This window comes from Anopheles maculipalpis, chromosome 2RL (assembly GCF_943734695.1).
Source record: "Anopheles maculipalpis chromosome 2RL, idAnoMacuDA_375_x, whole genome shotgun sequence".
Classification (NCBI taxonomy): Eukaryota; Metazoa; Arthropoda; class Insecta; order Diptera; family Culicidae; genus Anopheles; species Anopheles maculipalpis.
Window position 1 is genome coordinate 63,887,764 of NC_064871.1, and position 12,510 is coordinate 63,900,273.

The 12,510-nt window shown below is 42.3% G+C and overlaps 3 protein-coding genes across 19 annotated transcripts in view; 2 read left to right on the top strand and 1 right to left on the bottom strand.

Annotated features, from left to right (window-relative positions):
• Positions 1–12,510, top strand: part of LOC126556283 (histone H1-like) — a 591,209-nt gene that overhangs the window by 413,646 nt on the left and 165,053 nt on the right. The window lies entirely within an intron of this gene.
• Positions 1–12,510, top strand: part of LOC126556243 (39S ribosomal protein L2, mitochondrial) — a 471,612-nt gene that overhangs the window by 388,917 nt on the left and 70,185 nt on the right. The window lies entirely within an intron of this gene.
• The window catches only part of LOC126556056 (rab11 family-interacting protein 4B), a 314,228-nt gene that overhangs the window by 1,567 nt on the left and 300,151 nt on the right, over positions 1–12,510 (bottom strand). For 14 of the 17 annotated variants that reach the window (XM_050211234.1, XM_050211242.1, XM_050211240.1 and 11 more), the window contains 4 exons: positions 2,562–2,696; positions 1,258–1,544; positions 891–1,185; positions 479–517 (listed from right to left, as the gene is read on the bottom strand). In XM_050211234.1, coding sequence (XP_050067191.1) covers positions 479–517; positions 891–1,185; positions 1,258–1,544; positions 2,562–2,696 — 756 coding nt within the window. Of the gene's footprint in view, positions 1–478; positions 518–890; positions 1,186–1,257; positions 1,545–2,561; positions 2,697–3,029; positions 3,806–12,510 lie in introns of those variants that run through there. The other 3 variants (XM_050211232.1, XM_050211233.1, XM_050211250.1) reach the window with 3 other exon arrangements.

Genomic DNA, 12,510 nt, shown 5'->3' on the forward strand with positions numbered 1-12,510 from the left:
GTCTAAAATTGTTGATAAAGGGATAAAAACTCGCATAAAAAATCGATACGCAATGTCTAAAACTGTTGCCTTCGAGACAAAAACTGATGCCGTACGCATAAAAATGTATGAGTGTTGGCGGCCGTACGGATAAAAATTTAGCGGTCTTAACTATACTTTAGGTTAATAAGAGAGTTAACAGTACGACCAGGCCATCCTAACAGTAAGATTAACAGAAAGAAACCTGTCATATAATCATATAAATCATGAACATGTTTAATCAGCAAACAATATTACCACAATCACTCCCAAAGCTACTAGAAGAGATGTTAGTATTACAAAAAAAAATACCCAAAAACAGTTCGATTAGAAAGAGACAATGTGCCCAATTTGATAAGTACGAATAAAAGATTCCCATTGATCGCAGAACGTTATATTGGAGTAGAGGAGCAAACGAAGAAAAAAGAAGTATACGCCATCACATTACCGTCAAACTAACCTGTGTTAATGACGCTAAAGTGGTCGAATCAACGGTATCCTGTGAAGGGGGCAAAAAGAAGAAGAAGAACAGAAGCGTGACAAAATGGAACTAAACGAACAAACCAACAGGTGGACGCGGGATGTGGTGGACCTGACCGACGACGTACCACAGACGGATACTCGGTTCCGGTGAACAAAACAACATCGCTGGTAGAATAGCTTGCAGCATGACGCAACACGCCACCCCACCATGATGATGCGGCGGTGATATCTAAACTAATTTAAGCTCTAGGTGATAAGGTTCAAGATGTAACGTGATGGAACATAAAGGTAACGAAAAACGAAACACCCTAACCAATATCCTTGACGAAGAAAAGCAAACTTTTCTTTCCCATCCCTCGAAGCGACTTCGAACCCGTCGGATGCATTACCTGATTCTGGCTCATGGCTTCTAGCTCTTGGGCCAAACTGTTGGAGGTACCGTTCAGGAGATTGCGCCCTTCTTCGATGCTGCGAGTTAGCATCATAGCTTGCAGTTCTTCGTTCGCTTCTTCGAGTGTCTTGTTCTTCTGACGCAATTCGTCCATTTCCTGATGCAGCTCTTCTAGCCGAAGAGATTCGGGCGATGTCGTAGGAAGCGCGGGACCACGCTCAGAACGTAGCCGTTCGCACTCTTTGCCCAGTTCTACCATCAGTTCCTCGGCCGCCTGCTTATCTGCACGATGTCTGCGAATGAATAAGGTCAAATTAGCCACAGGCTTGATTGTTTATCAGCCCCAAAACAACACACACACTTACTTTTTCTCTTCCGATCTTGCCTCGACGAGATCCTGCTGCGAGATCATGAGCGAATCGCGCGCCTTCTCTAGCTTCTCTTCGGTCGCATGCAAATCGGCCGCCTGTTTGTCACTCTGCAAACGCAATCGCTGTATCTCCTCGCGCAGGCTGGTTACTTCCATCTCCATCGTGCGTATCCGAATCTGGCAGTTTTCATTCTGCAGCTTTGCCTCCCGCTCGACACGGGCCAATAGCTCCCGGTGACGCTTTTGTTCTTCGGCCAATCGTTCTTCCGCTCGTAGTTCAGTCTGCAATAACAACAAAGTTAATGGTTAATGCATGGCAAAACAGTTTTACAATGTTCGAAGCCCTCGTGTCCGAATGAATGTACGGGCGCCCTTGGGTGGGGCCATCCGTTTCCGGCCGATCGGTGTATGACCATTCATGCGGCAAAACAGCAATCGTGTCGAATGGATCAAATGTTTGTAGTAGTTCCCGTCACCACGCCCAGGCCCCTTTTTTTCCAGAACAATTTCAACGCAAGTGTGTGCGTGTTACGGACATAATGGAAAGCGGCCAGATTTGACTGACAATCAATTTAGTTGTTACACTCTGTGGACATTTGATTAATATAAAAAAAAGCTCTCCTATGTCAATGAACTTCAGCAATATCAACACAATCACTGCAGTAACGTACGTAACACACAGCCCAGCCATATTATGTTGCCGTACATTGCGAACGACAAGTGAATCTTACACAACTATCTATGAATATTCAATTTAATTTTGCTCCTCTTCTTTAAAACACGTTTATTAGCGGAAGGCATCATACCTCACGGCGATTGTATCGTACATATCCAAACCTTCATCATAGAAAAGGGCTGAAAGAAGCGTTGAATTGGTAATCTACCCCTTTATTTAATTTTCTCTGATGGGCAGTTAAGCATTTTGACTTATTATGAACATTTCTTTCCTTCCTGTGTGCTGTATGGTGGCTTTTTTACTGCTTGCATTAATCTACGTCATTTCTTTTAGTAGCTTATTTGTTGTTCATTTACATTTTCTTTGAATTTTAATTGAAACAACATATCATTACTGAACGTTTCTAATAAAGCAATCAGCGCAATATTGTGTAAGCATCGTATTTCTATTTGGTATGGTATTACCATTTAATATTTGTTAGCCATTCTTCAAACATTGAGTTTAACAAGAAAAATGTAAAACATAATATCACTTCTCAATTCAAATCAAGATATTTGCATCAGATTCAAATATATAAAAAGTAGACAACATTCGTAGTACAACTAAATACACTAACATCTTACCTCTCTCAACTGTTCCTCCAGCATGTGATAACGAGCCTGAAGAACGGCATATTCCGTTTTGGTTCTACTCGTCCGATCGTCCACATTGCTCTGGGTGTCTGCCAGATTGGTGACTTGCCGTTGTAGTATTTCAAGCTGTAAATGTAACAAAAAAAACAACGATTTCGTTACGAGCGAATCAAATTTAGCACTCGAACAATGCTCTTAACCACACAAACTCTGATGAATCGTTTGCCTTTGGATGTACGCAAACTCGCAGACCTAATTGTCTAAGGTTGAAGGACCTTTACCTAATATGTTATAAGAATACCAAAAATTTTTCGCAACACTAATATCTGCAAGACGTCATTTGCAACGAGGGTGTTTGGTGAATGCCAAAAATATCGCAACAATTCTTCCTTTTTGAGCACCTTTTGCTCTTTGCTTTGCTTTTCCCTAACCTTGTCCCGCGGGCATGGTGTTACTTACTTGTTCGTTTAAATTATCACATAAGTCGGTCTTGATTAGTTCGCTCATTTTACTGCTACTGTTGCTCGACTTTAAAATGTACTTATTGCTCAGCTCCGGATTATCGTTGATCAGCTTCAGATTGTTGTTGATTAGGTTATTTTTGGCGTTTTTCTCCTCGATCGTACCCGTGCTGATGAGGTTGTTCGTTTTGTTGTTGAGCATTTTGATGTTGAGTATGCCGCCGCTCACATTGTTACCGTTCGCGGTAATGCTGTTGTTGTTCAGCTGGTGGTACGGCTCAAGCGCGTTTCCGCTTTGGTTTGGGTTACCGTAATCGTCCAGGAAAAATCCCGACTGTGGGCCGGACGAGGGGAAGTCATTTGGATGCAGGCTGAGGAACGTTTCCTCGTCGATCAGCACCGGCTGATCGGGTGGGATGTACCCGTTTAAGCGTAAATCTTCTAGACTAGATGAAGACGTGCGCGACTGCTTGTCGAGCGACGTGGTGCCGATGCTGGTGCTGCTACCGCTGCTACCATTTATAGCGTTGATCGGCACGACTACGGTGGGACCAACGAACTCAAACTGACCCTGCCACATATCGTAGTCAAGATCCAGACTGTCCGGTTGGCTGGTGGACGAGGGTGTCGTTGCCGATGTCGGTGTCGTCGACAGGTAGTCGACTTTCTTCGTGGTAGTCATCATTTTTAGCGGAGAAAGTTTGTCACTAAGTCGGTGCCAATTCATTGGGCTGGCAGCGATCGGTCATTATTTACGCAGTACAATCACAGGCTAAAAGGCTTCGGGTGCCTTTTACCGGTTCCTCTTTTTCAAATTATGCACTTAGTATCACTATTCTAATTAATTACTTTACACATTTGTAAGGCACGCCAACACTGATTCTGTTTTGGGATAGTTAACGTTGGAACGATTATTGCCATCAATTATTCATTTGTCACATGTCTTAGTTGTAATTAGTTATTTTAATCAGCAGCTGATAGTGTTGTTTCAGATAGTGTCCCACGATAATGTCCATTAGTGTCCACCAGAGGCTGATACATCATCATCCATCAATAAATATAAACACTTCTATCTTCTACTCCATTTCACTAAAAATAAATTCTCACTACTTGTGATGATCTCTCTCTCTCTCTCTTTCTTTCAAGTGCCGACGTCCACTGGGGACTGCTGCACCTAGTAATAAAATTAACGAACCGCTCCAAAACTTTAATACGCTTCAAATTCGGACATAAAATTGATTGTACCAGTAAGATTTATAATGGCACTCCATCATGCATTGCCTGTCTTGTCTAGCAGTTGCTCCGTTTCTGTCTACTTCCTTGATTCGTTTCACTTTATCGGAAGCAATTTTGGTGATAAATCAACATTCACTTGACATCCGTTGCTCTCCAATGCGCACGCAGAAATTGGGTTAACGAACTTTCAAATCTGTTTCATGAAGTCCGATTCCGATTTCTCAAACTGCGCGCGACGCCAAATACACATGTTTCGGTACTGCGGCGTTAAATGTTCATGTTTTAGTCATATTTGATATCTCATATGATTTATCTGATTTTACTTAAAAATGCATCTGGACGAAGAGAAACGGAGCAGAGAGAAAAGCGTTATATTTATTTAAACAAATAAGCAACAAACTAATCCCATTTGCCATTTTCCCATTTTTCGTCAAAATTTCATAAACGCATTGATGGCGTGAATATGTTTGAATCTCTTTCATAGCTGAGTCGGCCACGTGTGTTTCGACAATTGTACCGGTGTCTGCATCAATTAATTGCCTATGGCGTATAACATTGCTTGAAGATTTCAGGCCGATGGCAGCCCCATACATTTCTTAACAATGAATGCATGTTTCGTGCACTATAATTGTGTCCATTACATTGAATTTGAGCATTGATTGGTCGATTGGGAAAGAAAGGAATGAAAGATTTTAACGATCATTCGATCAACACACAACCGATACATATCTTTACACATTCTACATTATTAAACAATAAGATTTGTAATATAAATATAATAATTATTTTTAAAAATTGCCATCGAACGTTATGAGAAACAGTGTGATGCTCAAGCAATAAGATCCATTGAAATTAATTGTAAAGACCAAAAACTAGTCCAAGTTATTTAATCCTAGATTATCTTTTTTGTTCAAAAATTACCTCGGACTATCGTCAGCGCCAAAACCTGTAAAATACTCAGAAAAACAACGAGTTGCCTTGACAGTAGAACATATCTCCTCTCTCTCTCTTTCTCTCTACAGACAACTGTACCGTGAAATGTTTTATTCGTTCCGTCCGCATAAACAGTTACCATAATCGCCGATCCAACTCACCCCAAATGGAAACAGACGCATAAAACCCTTGTCGAGCCAGCAACAAAACGAGCTGCTGCTCCGACGACAACGATGCTCGACGTTTTCTTGAATGGAAAATCAATTTGCCGCTCGGTCCGTGGAATTGGCTACAGTCAACCAGCATTATACTACACTATTGGATAACAACGGTTGGCGTTTATGCTTCTGTCTGCCTTTGGTGGTAGGAGTCGTTACTACACGCACCCAGGAGGACGACTAATGATCGTACCACAGCCCCGATCTGGACACAACCGGAAATGTATCGTTTGAACGGAGTAGTTTCTTTCGTTCTCTACAGTTTGTGTTGTCTCTACTGTTGCATATTGTTCCGGGATTTTAAAGCTACATTCTAGGGAAGTAATGGCTTCGTTTAAGCTACAAATGACTAGCATAAATATCTTAGTCATTCAGTAGAGATCAGTAATTCTGATACCTCTTGCGGACAGAACAACACAAACCTCCTATTGAAGCATTAAAATGCAGTCTGATTTATTTCTTGACACACGATGTTTCCAAAGTCGTTCATCACTTCATTTATAATCTGACTGATAAGATAATGTTTTTATTTATATCAGTTAAGATGAGTAAGACGTATTATCAGACGTGATAATTATTTTTCCAAAAGATAATAATCGCTTACAACGCTTTCACTAGATGCTAACTTAATTGTGGCATTGATCAAACATGTTGCATCTGTCTCGGTCTAATATTGGATGCCGGCGGCATCCTTCGCTAACCCACCGTCCATCGACAAAACGCTCTGACTCTTACTGACTGTACCGGGCGACCCGTTTCGCTGTTTCCAACACGTTCAAGTACAGTTGTTCAATTTCCGTTAAACAAACCATTGCATTCACCGATTCCGTATGAATCCGAGTTACGAGCGATGGTACATGCAGTGAAGGTTCCACCCTCCATACTATCCCCTTCACTCCTTCAGTAGCAACATGCACCCAGCAGGGGGTCCATTCGAATGGACTGAGTTTTCATGAATAATAAATCTCGTTTTGATCATACAGTACGGGTGCTTCGCCCGTTCATTCCTTCTGCTTTTCGTCATGGGGTTTAGGGCTGCATTTTAAACTAAACCTTAAATCCATTCACGCCATTTCTTTCCGTTCGAACTGAATAGAAACTAGATCGAAAAACAATGACCCCACGGCTGTGCGCCGAGCACTGCCCTAGAAGGTACACCTCACTACGACCATTATTTTGATCATTGCATTACATCATGCGGGCAAGGGGGTGCTGCATGCTGGATGTCTGGACCAACTACGCCAACCACGTACCAACCAACCTTTTCGTTTTCGGTTATTTTTCTTCCACACTATTATCCCAATGTTTAAACTGATCCTCGATCTAACCATAAATAATGCCCGGAACCAATAGCTCTTGTCAGTGTAAATTCAAGTTGACGAAGGCATAACGACTGCCGACAGGGAAACGATACTTCGCCCTTAAACTCTTGCTGTTGATGCGCTACAAGGAACACAGTTTCAGTCGAATCTCTTCACATTCCTTCGGTACATTGAAGCATAAGCAGTGTCCCCATACATCACTTTAAATAAAAACAAATAGTTTGACGGCACGTGTCGAAAGATTTTTCTATCGCCTTTTCTGGATGTTTTTTTTGTTTCTCTGTTGAAACCTTACGCAAAAAAAAACTACAGCCAACAGCAACACTTTGACGACGACACTTCAAAGAAAAAAACTGAAGCAACTATTTGCAAGAAAATTAAATCTCTTGCAAACGCTCGTTGCGAGTGGATGGTTGCCTTACACAGTGGATCAACAGCAACGTTTACGTATGCAATTCCCGCTCTATTTTGCTTCGAGTGGTCATTGGCCCTTGAGAAAGAAACCAGATGGTGCAAAATAAAGAAGACCACCCGTCTTTAAATGAAACTTTACTTTTTCGCTGTTATACACGGAACCTTGTACGTTGATTAAATCACGAATCATCGAGCCGTTGATTGGAGTCAAATTTATTAATACAGTATTTCACGAGGAACCATGCGTTAGTGGCAGCACCAGAGATGACTGTTAATTGGAAGAAAAGATGACGGATATTAAATGTGTTCAGAGTCAATGTTGATGGATCGCATTATCGACCGATGCTGTCATGATGACCTTGTGCCGTGTAATAATCTTGATAAATTTCCCTTTCATTCGAATTAGTTTCTCATAAATCGTCCAATGTCGGAGGATATCTCTCAAGTAGTTCAAACAGGATCTACTGATTGTCCCCTACACGTGATTGAACAACATTAGCATGATAAAGTCTTTCTATTTTCATACGATTATTACGCTATTTATAAAACTTGCACGATGATCATCAAAGAGAAAGCCTAGGGAAAGAAACGAGCGAGAATTATACCGTTTCATACTTTATGCAAAACACTCGATCAACAAATTATCGACACTTTTTAATGCCAAGCTTACACTACTACACAGCCCACCAGACCAGTGCGCTTTATTTTTTCTCCTTGAGGTCAATTGAATTGGAGCTTACGCAAAAGTTTGTTATGCAAATGGTGCACAGCACACGATGCAATTGCCCTGGTGCAACCTCCTTCAACATATTTGCACAAAGCACCAATTCCAACCGCACGAACAAACGGTGGTTCGGGCGAGCGAGCGTCGTTCCTTCCACCGAACAAACACATCCATCACTGGAACGGTTCAGAGCGCGATAAACGAAAGCAAAATTTCCTGCTCGAAAGTTGAAAAAGCTAAATAAACAGTCGCGCTATGCTTGGCATGCAGGAGATGTAAAGATGGAAGACATATGACCAACCCGGTACGGTTGCTACCAACGCCATCGTCGTCTACCATGCGAATTGTTGTTGCTGTGCTATGCCCCCGCGCTGGTGTGATTATAAACTGGTCTTATGAATGCACCGGAAACTGTAGGCGTCCATCTGTAATGCATGATTGTGCCTAGTACGTTAGGCAGAAGCTTTACAGGGCACCCTGTTTGTTGCGGCTTGAGAGGCCAACACAAACTAGTTGCATGAAAACTACTCTTAAGTTTACTGTAAGTATTGTGTACAGGGGTTAAAATGTGTTCCAAAGAGTAGTTAACTTCAACAGCTACTCAAGGTCGTTTTATCGTCAGATCGACTAGGATATGGTTATTCCATGATACAATATAAACACGACCTACACACCAAGAGCACCAGGAACTGAAATCTAACTCTTTTGTTTGATATGCAGACTTCCAGAAGATGGAAGCCATCGTCATACACTCTATGGGACCCGGCGGTTAAGTGAACATGTTTATTCAGCGGAAACGGAACAGCATAACACACGAGATACTACTACAATACTAAGTTGTGCATTGCTTTGTTGGATGGATGGATGGATGGACTCTTTTTTCAACAACAGCCAAAGATCACCTCAATTCGGCGTAACATTTTTCTAGCAGCTGGACGTTTTATATTGACCATCATCAGCAAAGATTACGCGTTGACACATTCAACACATTTGAAAAACGTGGCAATAAATTTGAACCCCAAAATTCGGAAATAACCGAGAACCGGAACTGAAATTAAATCCCTTTCTTCACGTCGAACATCATCGTCTATAGTTGAGAAATTCACGCCTCTATCACATCACATGCATCTGATATCTAAAAATGCTTTCTGGTAGGATGAATGCACAATATACGTCCACAATCGACGACGGTTCGGGTGACGTTTTATACGCCATCAAATGAATTCCTCACGCACAGAAACGCACCTCACCGACGTGGCTTTTATGCAACAGCGCGGATTTAATGCGAAGCTTAGCCGCCATAAACGAAGATAAAACATTCTCTCGCGGCGCATCAAACAGACGCACATAAAGCTGTGCTGTGACGACTTTGGGACATAAAAACATACCATTTTTTACCCTACCGCAAAGCATACAAAGCAGGAGTGCAATGCAACATAACAAGCGTTTCAAACGTTCACCGATGATTGTGACATCAGCAAATCCCAGGTTTCGAGAGACGGGTTGAGAGACAGTTTCGAGTTGGCAAATGGCAACAGAAGCTGAACTTCCGCTGAGGATCGTGAGACATATTTACCTCACAGCGCTGTTTGATCAACAATAGTAGCATAGATTAGCGTTGCATCTGATTTCAACTTGAGCAACCTCAACAAGCTAATGCTTTCCAAATGAGACGAAAACATTTCAAATGTATGAGAAGAAAATTTGAATATGGCAAACTTCTAACAAACCACGCTCTCTACTCGATGGTATCAAACTCTTGGCGACGTTCTAAACTAATTACAAATAGAGCAAACAAAAAAAATAACTTTCCGAAATATTTGCATACTTTATACAAAAGCATCATCACCGGTGGGAACACAATGCCCCCTCACAGCTGGCTGTGAACAAAGTCAACATCCAGAAGACGAATGATGACATTCATGGGCGAAACATCAGCGCTGCTCTCTACTGCAACAATATCCAACTCATCTTCCGCAGTTAAAACCACTGCATGTAATACTGCAATCAAGGATAGATCCTCCCCATCTTCGTGTGCTACTTGGTCGCCCAGACTGCACCATGATTTGAGGTACTAAGCAGCTATTACTTAACCGCTCTTTTGTGTGTGTGTGTGTGTGTCGAGACGAAAGGTGCGACACATTTCCGTACCAAAACTGTCTGTGTCTTGCCCACCGGCATCTCTTTCGCTGTCTTCTGTTGTTTGTTACACTAACCCAATGCGCCATTAAAACACCATACATTACACACCGAACATGTCTCGATCGAAGTACAGCGCGGAACGGAGAAGAAAAGCGTTACATAAACATCATAGCCTCAAGTGTGATTGATCGCTGCACAATGTCTTTCCAAAAGTGAGGCAGCGCTCAATACTGCTATACAGGAAGGTTTAGATTACTCTGCCCTGGTCATGTTTTCTCTTTCACCATGAACTCAGCATAACATCAAAGTGTTTCGCTGCTGTCCCCATGTTAAATGTTCACCTCTGGCAAGACGCTACGCCTATGGCAAATGACTACTGCTAATCCTATTTGATCTGATCTGACCATTACCTAATCAAATGCTTGAAATGTGTTTTCCGGGGAAACGGTAATATTACCCCAATCGGACCAAGGTGTGGAAAATGAAAGCAGAGTATGTTCTGTCCTCGCTGTTCCAGCTGTTTATTTAATCGTCTGGACCATGTGCATACTACTCTGATCGTTATCGTTGTGAACGAATTCAGAAAGGAAAAGTACTTTACAGCTACAGTTAATATTTTTAAGACCCAAGCATACCACACCGAATCTTATGGCAGTAATTAGTTCCACTCAACATGGCCGTACTAATTGACAGAATTTTTCAAAAAACCTCAAAAATATTGAACTGTTTCCCATCGACATTGCACAAGGTTGTACAAGTTTGTACGATTTCAAGGCAATCTGCCATAATAAAAATTGTCCCCGTCGTGCACCAACCATCAAACGACCTTCATAATTGTAGACCAACTTTAATAAACCATCTGGAACAGACGATTTGCCCTCTCGTACAGCCCAAATTTGACCTGAATCCAAACGGATTTCCAAACTTTCCACTTCATAAAACCTTCCCCCAACCCCGGCACGCAACCGATTTTCCTCTCAAAAAGGTAGCCATTATTCCCCACCGTTCGAGAGACCCTGTGTATATCCTCATCGAAGGAGAACGCCGCACGCGGAAACACTTCAATTTCGGGCGATTTTCGCTTTACACCTCAATCAGAGTGCTCTGCATGAGCGATTTTTGTGTCAGGCAGATGTGGGGTGGGATGTAGACTTACGCGCGCAGGTTACGACGATTCGCCGAATCAATCTGCCGGATCTTTCAAAGCTCGAATTGAAGGCAGTCAGTGGTAAGATCATTTCATTACACATCCCGCCATGCCTGGCGAGGGTTTCAAACTTACCTTCCTACCTTTTACCACCTGCAAATCGAGCAACAAATGGGGAAGAAATGTATTTTGCCAGCAAACTAAATACCAATCAATGAGATGTCGTTTTTTTTCTGCATTCCAAAATGACTGCTCGATTGGAAAGGCGTGCAAATTGACACCCAAACGATCGTACAAAACACACACACACACACACACACACACACACACACACACACACACACACACAGGAAGGAAGGAACCGATTGAGTACAGCAATTTGAATTTCAATACGGTGCACGATGCAAAAGTAAGGTTAGTTATTTAATCGCCTGCAGCGCAAGAGGCCTTTCCCGTGCATTTTCCCGTGTCAGATCATTTACGGTGGTGTTTCGATGCGATCACTTTCCTTCCAAGGCAAGAAAACTATCCATTCATACGCTTGTTTTTTCGTTTGCTTAATAAACTAAACAAATAGAGCCACATCACACCACCAATAATGCATGTGTCCAAAAGAACCACAGTTATCGGGCTAACAAACTTTAAGTCACGACATGCGGGGAATGCTCTCCTCACACACAACGCTACAGCTCTTTCCCTGCGTCAGAAGCTACCAATTCAGGAGCTAATTGAACTAAATTAGTGCAAGTGAAACGTTGAAGGCCAATTTGAACAAGCTCAACATGTGCGTGCTGCCGTGCCGCACATATAACCACCAGTATAGCGGTAGAATCTGTAGCGGGTATTTCCTTCTTCTCGAAAGGCAACCAGCCCGATACGGAAAATCATGTAAGAATTTCAAACAGAGCAGAAAGTCTACCAATCCGTCGAAGAAACTGAAACTCCCGACCACGCAATTGATCAGAATTGCCAGCAGAATAGCGGTTGTGCAAATTTGCCCTGCAGAGTGTGCGCGTCAGAAATTATACTGTGCTGAACCTACCCGTTCAATTGATCCGACTTAAGATAGCAGGTATTTCTGCTGGGCAAAAACAAAACCGGGGGAGGAAACAAGTAAACTCGCCATGCTCACACAGCCCTTGCAAAGGAGCGAATTTTTATCGCATCCAGCAAGGCGTTTTATCCTATCTATCCAGTATCTGCGTCACACGAACTGCGGTAGTATACCCACCGGCGGTATGTTTTATCGGACGTTTTGGAGCCTTGTTTTTTTACGTGTTACAGCCCATGTTGCTAGTGGCTGTAGCGATTAGCGATGCAATTGTTTTACCGCATGTTTAACA